Source organism: Microcaecilia unicolor, chromosome 8 (genome assembly GCF_901765095.1).
Source record: "Microcaecilia unicolor chromosome 8, aMicUni1.1, whole genome shotgun sequence".
Taxonomy (NCBI): Eukaryota; Metazoa; Chordata; class Amphibia; order Gymnophiona; family Siphonopidae; genus Microcaecilia; species Microcaecilia unicolor.
Window position 1 is genome coordinate 27,884,200 of NC_044038.1, and position 12,906 is coordinate 27,897,105.

The 12,906-nt window shown below is 41.8% G+C and overlaps 1 protein-coding gene across 1 annotated transcript in view; it reads right to left on the reverse strand.

The window, feature by feature from the left end:
• Positions 1–11,910, reverse strand: part of MOSMO (modulator of smoothened) — a 60,402-nt gene extending 48,492 nt beyond the window's left edge. Inside the window, exon 1 of the mRNA XM_030213262.1 lies at positions 11,667–11,910. Coding sequence (XP_030069122.1) covers positions 11,667–11,772 — 106 coding nt within the window. The 5' untranslated portion in view covers positions 11,773–11,910. The remainder of the gene's footprint in view (positions 1–11,666) is intronic.
• Positions 11,911–12,906: the final 996 nt, after the last annotated feature.

The following is a 12,906-nucleotide window of genomic DNA, read 5'->3' on the forward strand; positions in this document are numbered from 1 at the left end:
TTCTCACGTTGTGCATGCATCAAAAGTGGCCAGCATACTCTCAGCATTGCACGGAACATATTAATTAGCTCCCGACCTGCACTGTGTCTTCCCACACCCAAACATTATCACTCGGCATGTTCAAATCGAAGTGACTCCGCAGCTAAGCTCGCGGTTGGGTTCTGCATCGGCCATTTTGTTTTCTCTGTCCTTGTTCTATTTTGACCCACCTTCTTCACACCTCTGTGGGTGCTGCCTTCCTCCCTGTGTTGCTTTCTGTCAACAGGAATCAGTGGTTGTACTCTACTCAAAAAGTGGCCAATAAAAGGCACAAGTTAGTGGGCAGATGGCAATCCACACTAAGGGCTACAGTCTGTAAATGGCGCCCAAAGAAAGGCACCAAAATAATCTGCACTGAGCTAGTATTGTGTAAAGCGCGCTCTCCGCGGGAAGCACCAAAATAATGTGCACTAAGGGTGCTCTGCGCAGAACGACCTTTATAGAATACTACCGTGCATTTTGGACTAGATTCTATATATGGCGTCTGAAAAACAGACACAAAAATAAACGCCTAAATATCCGTGCGGATTATAGAAAACGTTGAGCGCACATCCACACAACAAAATTTAGTCACAGGTAAAACTTGGTGTAAATACAGACACCTAAATTAGGTGCAGACTGGGTGTATTCTAACAACGTGCATAGATTTTAGAAATGTGAGTGACCTGCTCATGCCCCCTTTTCAACTATGTGACTTTGGGGGGGGAAATGGGACTTGACATACGGCCTTTCTGAGGTTTTTGCAACTACATTCAAAGCAGATTACATATATTCAGGTACTTATTTTGTACCAGAGACAATGGAGGGTTAAGTGACTTGCCCAGAGTCACAAGGAGCTGCAGTGGGAACTGAACCCAGTTCTCCAGAATCAAAGTACACTGCACTAACCACTAGGCTACTCCTCCATTAGCAACATTCCAGGTAGAAGCCTGCCCTTGCAGATCAGCAACGCGGCCGCGTTGCTGATCTGCAAGGGCAGGCTTCTACATGGAATGTTGCTAGTGGAACAGCAACATTCCATGTAGAATCTCAAACAGTAGCAACAGAATCTCCAATAGTAGCAACATTCCATGTAGAATCTCCAATAGGGAAAGGGAAATGGGACTTGATATGCTGTCTTTCTGAGGTTTTTGCAACTACATTCAAAGCAGTTTACATATATTCAGGTACTTATTTTGTACCAGGGGCAATGGAGGGTTAAGTGACTTGTAAAAACAAAAAAAGGAGGTGAAAACCCTCACGGAACCGTGGGATATAAAACAAAAAGTGAGGAGAATCGGTGAGAATACCAACACTTGTATATTTATTTAAAAATAAAAATTAAAAAATGGCAATGTACATTAAAATGACCCGACACGGCCGTGTTTCGGCCAAAAGGCCTGCCTCAGGGGTCTTTACGACCTTGTTAGATGTAACTCGCAATTGTAGACAGCTCTTCGGAGAGGAGTATTACAAGCCCGTTTTGCTTTTTATTATATATCTTATATATACCCTTTTGAAGAGAGGAGACCTAAGAGGATTGTGTCTCGACAGTTCCCTTGAAGTATACATTCCGAGTTACATCTAACAAGGTCGTAAAGACCCCTGAGGCAGGCCTTTTGGCCGAAACACGGCCGTGTCGGGTCATTTTAATGTACATTGCCATTTTTTAATTTTTATTTTTAAATAAATATACAAGTGTTGGTATTCTCACCGATTCTCCTGGGTTAAGTGACTTGCCCAGAGTCACAAGGAGCTGCAGTGGGAACTGAACCCAGTTCTCCAGAATCAAAGTACACTGCACTAACCACTAGGCTATTCCTCCATTAGCAACATTCCAGGTAGAAGCCTGCCCTTGCAGATCAGCAACGCGGCCGCGCAGGCTTCTGTTTCTGTGAGTCTGACGTCCTGCACGTATGTGCAGGACGTCAGACTCACAGAAACAGAAGCCTGCGCGGCCGCGTTGCTGATCTGCAAGGGCAGGCTTCTACCTGGAATGTTGCTAGGGGAACAGAAACATTCCATGTAGAATCTCAAACAGTAGCAACAGAATCTCCAATAGTAGCAACATTCCATGTAGAATCTCCAATAGGGAAAGGGAAATGGGACTTGATATGCTGTCTTTCTGAGGTTTTTGCAACTACATTCAAAGCGGTTTACATACATTCAGGTATTTATTTTGTACCAGGGGCAATGGAGGGTTAAGTGACTTGCCCAGAGTCACAAGGAGTTGCAGTGGGAATCGAACTCAGTTCCCCAGGATCAAAGTCCACTGCACTAACCACTAGGCTACTCCTCCACATAGAATTTGCTTGCATCATGTTACATAATACGTTTAGACAGTTCTGCACATACATTCTAATTAATGTCAATTAGGGTCAATAATTGCTTGTTAAACGGCAATTGAGCAGATTGGCTTAACTAATTAAATTGCATGTGCAAATCCACGTACGCAGTTTAAGTTACGCTATATAGAAGCTGGGTTTTGTGCCTAACTTTGGGTGTGAGCAGTTACGCCTGCCAAAGGCTTTATAAATCCTCAAGCCCATTGGATGGCAGTTAGGTTTGCAAAATCTAGGTATTTTAACATCACACCTAAATCCTGGGAATGCCCCAAACCCACTCAAGCTCCTCCCATAGCCACACCCCCTTTGGAGATGCACGCTATGAAGTTTAGGCACAGATATTATGGAATGATGCGTTGGGCAGATCTCCGCATAACTCCTAATTACTGCAAATTGCTAGTTAATACCAATAATTGAGTTTTATCGCCTAATTGGTTAAATTAGTATATGTGCGGTTCTGCAATTCACACCCAAAATTGTGCATTCAACTTTGGGCAACCTATATAGAATCCAGCGGTCTATACCTAAAAGACAGACTAGAGTTGAACTGCGGACATTTAGATTTGCAGCTAATAATGTTACGATTGGTTATTTTATTTCCAGATTATCAGAGTAGTTTCAGGTCAGGATACAGATGGCTGAGCAGTTTGAAGAGAGCAAGCAAGTCACTCATACAATCCTCTTCATGTCAGGGAAGTTCCAAAAAATATTTTTAGAAAATGGTGAGAAAGCTATACCTTGGAGCTTAACTGGAGGTGTCATTAGTAAGTTTGTTGACCCCGGCCCTTGAGTACTGTTACTTACTCTATCATTTATGAACTTTAATGCAATACCACTTTGTATTTCTCATTCTGGAAATGGCGATTGCCATTACGGCATAATGTAAGCCACATTGAGCCTGCAAAAAGGTGGGAAAATGTGGGATACAAATGCAACAAATAAATAAAAATGTTGGCATTCCAAGCAAGGCCACCAAAATAGTGCAATGCCTGCACTATATGCCATACAAAGAAAGACTGAAAATACTAAACCTGAACCCCCTATAGAAAGGAATGTGGATATATGACGCGAGCATCTAAAGATCAAGTAGGTTTACATAGAAGATGTTGTCAGAACAGGTTCATTTCACCTACTAAGTCTTCCCATTCTTATCTACACAATGTGCTCTTTCGGGTCTTAATATGTGGTCCTCTCCCTCTCTCCAGCAGATTCTATGCTAGCTTGAATTCTGGCATCATTTTGTCTTCCACAGCCTCTAGTAGAGAGGTCTGTTCCAGGTGTCCTCTACCCTTTAAGGAAAAGGGGAGTTCTCGCCCTCCTGTTCAGCTTTAATTCCCTTTGATTTCATAAGATGACTCCCACCATGTCTATGGAAAATGCTGCTTTCTAGCACCTTACTCTTTTATATATCGCAGGGACAGTATGAAGTTTCCTTGCTTTACATTTTGAATTTGCATATATCAAAACAAAGACGTCAGGTCTAGCATGTTGTCCATATTGAAATGACTTTAGTTTTGCCCAAGTTCCTTACTGCCCATATTTAAAGGGGTTTATCTACAAACAGTCAGAATATTTGTGTCATGGACAGGATGCTGGGCTCGATGGACCCTTGGTCTTTTCCCAGTATGGCATTACTTATGTACTTAACTGAAAATAAACAGACTAACTAAAGAGGGATGGGGTGCATGCAAATATCCAAATGCCATATGCTTTCCTCCCCATCTCTCCTATTTGGTTGTAATCTTTTCTATTCCCTTTTGCCATCTTGTGTCCATTCATGTTTGATTTGTTGTGGTACTATTCATTGCCTCGCTATAATATTTATTTTATTTAGCTCCATCTCTACCTGTTTTCAAATCTATGCTGAAAACCCACCTTTTCACCACTGCTTTTAGCTCCTAGCCACTACTCAATTGCCCTCCCCTTGCTCCTTCTCACCCAGTACTTCCCTCGCCCTTGTCTGTCTGTATTTTTTTAGATTGTAAACTCTTTTGAGCAGGGACTGTCTCTCTGTGTCAGGTGTTCAGCGCTGCGTGCGTCTTGTAGTGCTTTACAAATGCTAAATAATAATAATAATATTTTATTATGTAAACCAGTGTTTCCCAAGTCAGTCCTGGAGTATCAACTTGCCAAATCAGGTTTTCAGGATGTATACCATGAATATGCATGATATTGATTTGCATACAATGCCTACTGCATGCAAATCCCTTATGCATATTCATTGTGGATATCTTGAAAGCCTGACTGGCAAGGGGTACTTCAGGACTGGACTTGGGAAACATGGATGTAAACCACTTAGATTTTCACATATATAGGCACTATATCAAATAAATTGAACAGATCATTCTGCAGTGGATCTCAAGCACCTAAGATGACCACATGAAACAAAGGAAAAACCTAAATTGTGCACAGATACTTCAGACTGTATCATATTATTAGGCAATGAAGTTACAGCTCTGGTTCCTTTTTGCCTTTATGACTGTCTCGTGTTGAATTATTTGTTTATAAAAGTTAGTCCCATAATCTCCCATTATTACCACTCTGCACAGAGCATTCTCTACAACGTTCCAACATCGGCATTGTAAATTAATTTGTAACTGGCTCCCAAAATAGAATATCCTTTAATAAAATGCTTAAAAAAGTTCATAAATGAATCATGCTGGCAAATTTGCTTTGTCCTGCAGCCTAGAAAGCAATATTACAGCTTCAACATTGTCTGTTTGCCAGAGCAGTTAATGCAGGCTGGTGCCATACTAGGACAATGCGAAAAGCAAGCAAATCACCGTGCAACATTTGAAAGGATAAAGGCAAAGGGTCATAGATTTGATATTGTGGTACAAAGTGGTTTACATATATTTCCGAGATTCTATAAATGGTGACTAAAGTTGCATGCACAAATCAGCACGCGTAGCAGATTTGCGTGCAACTTAATTGCTTAACAAGCTAATCAGCGCTGATCATTGGCCCCTAAGAAGTACTTGCACATAAACTCTATAAATGGCGCCTAAAAAAAATTGGTGACAAAAAAAAGCTTCACTTAGTGCTATTCTGTAAACCTCACCTAAAGTTAGGCACGGTTTATAGAATACGCATAGTTCCTGTCCCCGTGATTAAAATTTAGTAGCAACCATTTATACCACCTAAAAGTGGATGTAAATGCCCGCACCTAATTTAGGCGTGGATCAGGCATAGTCTGTAACAGTACATTCAATTTTTAGGAATGCCCATGACCCTCCCATGGCCACACCCCTTTTATGAGCCACACTTTAGAATTTCCACGCACCACTTTACAGAATACGCTTTGAAAGTTGCACACATGAATGCCAATTAGTGCTGATAATTGCTTGATGCTTTTAACAAGGCAAAAACACACACACACTCAGAGAATGTAGGCAAGTCAACTGGATGCAATATGAAACGGACATACGCCAAAATACCGAGATAACCAAACTAGCTCACATGGAACAGGGTGAAACCGGGGATGGAAGTTTTAATCCCATGATTGAAGAATGAGCTCAGAGTGATAAAATATGTGCCCAACTTGGGTGGAAGCAATTCTCCAAACTCATACCCACTGAGTCTTCTAGTGGCAATCATTTTAGATAATGACTGGCATAGTGGTTAGGGAAAAGGGACAAAGCTTGGCCTGGTGTTTGTGCCAGGGGCTGGGAACCAGTGAAAAGTCATCCGTATCTTGGGTAAGTTGTTTTATCTTCACATTGCCTAATAAGAATTAAAACTCTTCTAAAAGAGTTTACATCCTTCCTATATAATAATTCTCACCTCCAACAGGATGTGCTTGGGACCGTGCCTGCCAGAAGTGGTCTGCTAGGCAGGCACAACTGACCTCAGTGACATCAGTGACAGACAATTTGGCAAAGCAAAACAATCTGAGTGCTGGCCATTAGGACACAGGGTAGATAGGAGAGTTTTAAAAGACTGAAGGAACGGAAAGTGTTAAATGGGGGGAGGGGGGGAGTTCGGAACCACTGAAAGACATGAACATTTGGGAAAGGAAAACAATCTGAGTGCTGGCCATTAGGACACAGGGTAGATAGGAGAGTTTTAAAAGACTGAAGGAACGGAAAGTGTTAAATGGGGGGAGGGGGGAGTTCGGAACCACTGAAAGACATGAACATTTGGGAAAGGAAAACAATCTGAATGCTGGCCATTAGGACACAGGGTAGATAGGAGAGTTTTAAAAGACTGAAGGAACTGAAAGTGTTAAATGGGGGGGGGGGGGGGAGTTCTGAACGACTGAAAGACATATTCAAATTTGGGACAGGAAAACAATCTCAATGCTGGCCATTAGCACACAGGGTACATAGGAGAGTTTTAAAAGGCTGAAAGAACCAAAAGTGTTCGGGGGGGGGGGGGGGGGGGGGGGGACAAGTTCTGAATGAATGAAAGAAATGAAAATTTACGACAGGAACACAATCTGAATGCCGAGCATTTCTACACAGGGTAGATAGGACACTTTTTTACAAAAAAATGAAGGACGTGAAAGTATTACATCTTGGGGGAGGGGTGAGGAGGAAAGCGGTGGGGTATCCGGATACTGGGCGTTAGGGCCACGGGGGTACATAGACTTTTGAAAGCCTTAAGGAACCCAAAGTGTGGGAAGGAGGAGGAAAAGGAGGGGAGGGAACGGGGTGAGGGGCCCTGTCACACACTCTCATTTTCACACACACACTGTCACACAGACAGTCTCACTCTGTCACACACCCGCACAGTCACTCTGGCTCTCTCTCTCAAACATACACACTCCCAGGAAAACCTTGCTAGCGCCCGTTTCATTCGTTCCAGAAACGGGCCTTTTTTACTAGTTATACAAATAATGCAGTAACCAGCCTTGGGCAACATTTGTGGAAAGGCATGCTAAAAATCCAAAAATTGAAAAAAAGTTGACGTAAAAACAAAAGTTTGATCACCCTTGGAGCTAGAGCATAGAGAAGTGGTTCTCACCCAGTCTTTGGGGCACAGTCAATATTTGCAATGAATATGCATGAGAGATTTACATACCAAGAAGGCAATGCATGCAAATATAGGGGGGTCAATGGGTCAGTGCAGGTTTCACCTCTCGGTCAATGCCAGTTGGAAAAAAAAAGGTGCCTTTGTAAAGATGGAAAAAGAGGGCTCCTGATATAGAGACGAAAGCAGGGAGTTCCATAAAGAAGTGCTAAGACTTCAAGCTCTCAAAGCAGATGGCAAAATGTATAACATGCAACGAATCCTGAGAAGAGTTTGAGTGGGTACATATGAAACAATTAATTATATTTGTACCATTAATAAGCTTACCTCAAATAAACTCTCTCAGACTACACCTCCCAAATTGCAAAAAAGAGATCTGCAAAACTGTCCACTCTGCACACTTCATTTACCAAGGAACCAAATGGTGGAACTCCTTGCCACCCAAAATAAGAAATATACAGGAATATACTAGATTCCGCAAAATCTATTCAAACAACCATATCTCAAACAATTAATTACCTGAATTGGTTATTACTCTATTTACCATGAACTTTCTCTCTGCTTCATGTACAATTTCTCATTCATAATAGATTTTCTAAATGTTAAACATCCATAGTTATCCCAGTATCTTTATGATACTGTATTGTAAAATTGGATTCTTACAACAAATCACTTTCTTATGCATTATTCTTTGTTATGTCTCCAATACTGTTTATTGTAAGCCACACTGAACTCACACTTGTTTGGGATAATGTGGGATATAAATGTCACTAATAATAAAAATAAGAACAAGACAATTAGATACAGAGACCGGCTTCTGGCTTATCAGTATGAAGTACTGACCGTTTTAAGATAGGAACTTTGTATTTAAGAGACAGATACCAGAACCCAGTGTTGTCAAGCTAGGCGTGGTGAAAACATGGCCATACCCTTGTGCTTCAAGATCAAATCTGACTCAAGGGCGGTGGGTTCATGAAGTCTTCAGTAGAAGCAAACATAACCAAATTCAACAAAACCTGGGATTGGCGGAGGATTCCTAGCTGTCAAGAAAGGAAGGGAAAAACTAGAGACGAACTGGGGTCTCCTTCTGTAACAGGAATTCCAGGAGCCCACATGTTAAAAGTTAAATTGTATTCTTTTGCAGTAAATTTTATTTCTCTATAGAAGGATCAGAGCAATAAGTAAGAATGTGTAAGTATATGCGAGTCTGTGTTTAGATGTGCTCCATGTGCATGTGTACATCTTGCAGCTGCTCTGAGTGTGGCAGGAAGGATTGTATGTACATAAGAACATAAGGATAGCCATACTGGGTCAGACCAAAGGTCCATCTAGCCCAGTATCTTGCTTCCAGCAGTGGTCAAGCCAGGTCACAAGTAGCTGGCAGAAACCCAATTAGTAGTACCATTCCATGGTACCAATCCCAAACCTTTTTTAAACCCAGATACTCTAACTGCTGTTTCCACATCCTCCGGCAACAAATTTCCAGAGCTTAACTATTCTTTGAGAGAAAAAAATATTTCCTCCTACTTGTTTTAAAAGTATTTCCATGCAATTTCATTGAGTGTCCCCTGGTCTTCGTATTTTTTGAATGAGTGAAAAATCGATTCACCTCCACCCGCTCCATACCACTCAGGATTTTGTAAACCTCAATCATATCTCCCCCTCAGTCATCTCTTTTCCAAGCTGAAGAGCCCTATCCTTTCCTCATATGGGAGCAGTTCCATCCCTTCTATCATTTTGGTCGCTCTTCTTTGAACCTTTTCTAATTCCGCTATACTTTTTTTTTTTTTTTAAGATATTGGGGAAGTGAACAGGAATGTACACAGGGGATGGGGCAGCAGACATATTTGCTGTGGTTCTCCAGGCCCCGTTAAGCAGCTCCACCTCTCATTTGACTACTGGTAGCTCCTGATGAATCCCATCAGCTGTTCTACTTTGGGGGCAAGGGAATCCTACTTTCTGGACCTCAGTGGTTCCTCTGCTAGCAGGTAGGTTTTCTTTTGTCTGTTTGCTCATGAGAGCTCTCCTCTTGTAACTAAATGTCACAGACAGAGCAAAAAGATATAGTACGTTCAAATAAGTGTACAATAAGTAAATTTTGTACAACCCAAATTGAGATACCAGTACCAGAAGCAGAGTGCAAAAGGACAAGATCTTCAAGTAATCCTGAAAAGTAGATGAATTAATGGTGGTGGTGATTATGAATACCTGCGATGACTAGTACAAAAAGGAATTGACAAGGTAGGAAAAAGAAAAGCTGCACTTCTGTGTGTACAGTTTGCTGTGCGAATACAGTTAGCACCCAAAGTATCAGGAAAAATTACTAAACACAACGACACAGTGGGCATATCCATGTATGGTGTTCGTTACCTTACAATATTCAATGCTACTGTAGCAGATAGTAAATGAACAAACAATCGCTGCTTATGTCACCATGTCCATATGCAACACAGCAGCGGGAATCAAAGAAGCTTTGACACTAAATACTGCCATTTGTAAAATGGATCGGATTAGTTTCAACCCTGCATTCTCAAAGGAAATTCCTAGAACGATTAGAAAATAATGCCAATCTGTATCTTTCGTGTTAATGTTATCTGCAGAAAAAAGGATGCACAAGAGTACTGCAAACAGACAGCGAATGGCCAAACATTTTTACCTGTTGTCCTAGCTAAAATTACAAATGGACCAAAATCAACTTCAAGCAAATATTAACTTAATTAACAAAATACTTATACATGTTAAATACTTTCTATCCCTTCATAACCATTCAGTGTTTTTAACAGAAAGTTTATGTTATCTTCCCTGAAAAATAAGAAAACAAATCACATTTCTCTTCACAAATGAGAGGTCAGTACTTCCCACTCTTTGCAAGGCTGCATCTCATTAAAAGCACCCAGTTACTTGCCACAAGCAGCATGACAAAGTGGAAACAGCAGGAGACAAAGGGCCCATTCTCCATTTACTTGGTTCCCAATTTGGAATAATGTTGTCCTAATCCAATGAACACAGAATCATTTAAAAAAAATCACTCTGGCCATTCAGTTACTTCACTGCATCAGATCTGAAACATTACATATATATATATATATATATATATATATATATTTTTTTTTTTTTTAAGTGTGGCAAGGTACATTATGAATCATGCATTAAGTACATGAGAAAATTGTAGCTTAAATAAATCTGTAGATTAACAGTACAATTTTCCTATTGTAAAAGTCCATCTAATCTTCAAAGATCAAATACATTTTCTGTATGTTTGCATTAGATTCTATTGACTTAACTAGCTATTTAGGAGTGGAGGAGTAACCTAATGGTCAGTGCAGTGGCCTGGGAACCAGGCTTGATTCCCTCAGCAGTTCTTTGTGATTCTGCACAAGTCACTTAACCCTCCATTGCTCCAGGTACAAATAAGTACTGTATATAATATGTAAACTACTTTGGCTGCAACCACAGAGTCAAACCATTTCATTAACAATAATCAAAGTAACATTACACGTTCGAAAAGAGTCCCTTCATATAAACCATGGTTCAGGTGAACTATCATCATATGAACAAGCCAAGTAGTTTATTACTTTAAAATAATTCTGTGCCTATAGTTGGTGTCCAGTGCATTTGTCCATGGCTTTAATTTTCAGGAATTTGAACTTGAAACTACTTTAGCTACCTTAAAAATACGCCCCCTCAAAAGACATGAAAAAAGAATTGTACGGATCCATAAGTCACGTAGTTACACGTACAAGGCAACTGCACTTTTATTAGGTGCTTGACTGTAATCTCTTCCTCCATATATGCTCAGCACCAGCCCACATAATCTGAAAAGCATTTAGAAGACCAAGCATTTCTAAAGCAAAAGCACTTTAAAGTTATCTAAATTGACATTCAAGCAACTACACGACAAACCTATCATATTCCCATCATCAAAACGGGAGAATCAACTAGGGATACACGTTTCCCCGTGCAGCTACATCAGAACCCCTTATTTGCATCTGATCTTTCCTAGAAGACTTAAATGACGGCTACTGCCTGGAGTGCCTCTAATATAACGAGCAGAACGTGGCGCCTACTACCACAAATAATAATAACGATGCTGCTAATACACAGGGTAATAAAAAGAAAGCACAAAAACATCAGGACATCCACTTACAACGGAAGACACACAACAGCTCACAGCAGCCACCCATGACATTTGCTTGCATCTCTGCAAAAAGAACCTTTACAGACTAAGTTGCTCTTTAACACACAGGGGCCCAGTTAAACTGCTCTTTGCACCGTTCCTCGGGATTGCCTGGAGGGGAAGGGAAAACGTACAAAATAAAGCGAATCCCTTACCCGCAGATTCCCCAGTATTGATCCAGTCTGGGTTGGCGATACTGGCTATCGCGAAAATATCGGCTGCCAGAAAGAGACATCCTGAAATGATGGTCAGTTTATCCATAATCCCTCGTACCCTGCGGCTAGCGAGCACTCCCGCCACGGGGCTCTACGGGGGCCAGGGCGGCTGGAGGGGTAAAAGCCCCTCCTGGGCTTTCCAGTGTACGAATCTCTTGGCTGAGATCGGGCCGGAAAGCGCCGGAACGCTGTTCCGGAAGTGAAATTCCGAATCGGACAGGGCTCCGGAAGGAAACACCTCGCTTTTTTTTTTTTTCTTCTTCTTTCCTGCTCGACCCCCTCTACCTCTCCCTCCCAAGCGCTTGCGAATTCCCCTTCCTCCAGCTGGAAGTGTCGGCGGCCTTTAAAAGGCTAGTGCGCCTGCGTGGTTCAGCCGAGCCCCGGCGGCGCGCGCGGTAGAACTTTGCGCGTTCATTCAAACTGGTGCAGCTGGGCGCGTCAGTCAGACACAAGGAGCTTTAATAACCCTCCCTGGCCAGCTATAAGGCAAATCCAGTCCCGGGAGAACTTCCAGATAAATGTTTAGCCTCTGGCCACATGCATTTCCTAATCGACTCAGTTTCCCTGCATAGTTAATGGACTGGGAACAAATGAGTAGGGAGGTGGGTGAAGGAGAGCCAAGCATGGGGAGGGGGTGGTAATCCCCTCTCTCCAGGGAAACCAGACTTATGCATTTCCTTCCATTTCGATTTCCCATATTTCTCTTCTTGCCTTCTCTGTTCTCGTCTCCTGGGACGGTGTAAAAGCCAGATCTGCGGGATCCCCGGAATCTTCCCGATCCAAGCACTGTATGGTGGCGCGCGGGGGAGTGGAAACAGAGAATTAATCAATCATCTCCAGCGTTAAATACCAGCAACAGAGAAAACAACACAAAAAAAATCGGAGGATAGATGTAAAATGTCCATATCTAAACGACTGCCAAAAAAATGAACTTTTAAAAGTTTCCCGAGGATCCGTTTTTTATCTTTTGCCTCGTCTCCTTGGAAAAAAACGAAGACGCAGTGAGGTTTCAGTTCCACAAAGCTCCTCTTGACTTTTAGAGCACGTTGTACTGTTTGTTGTCATACTCAGCTGTCACAGCTCCTCCTACAGCTGGCTCTGAACAGTAACTGAAGCCATTTGTGCTGTGTGTGTGTTTTATGCCTGAAATGTGCATCGCTCTCCTCTTAAGGAGATCTTA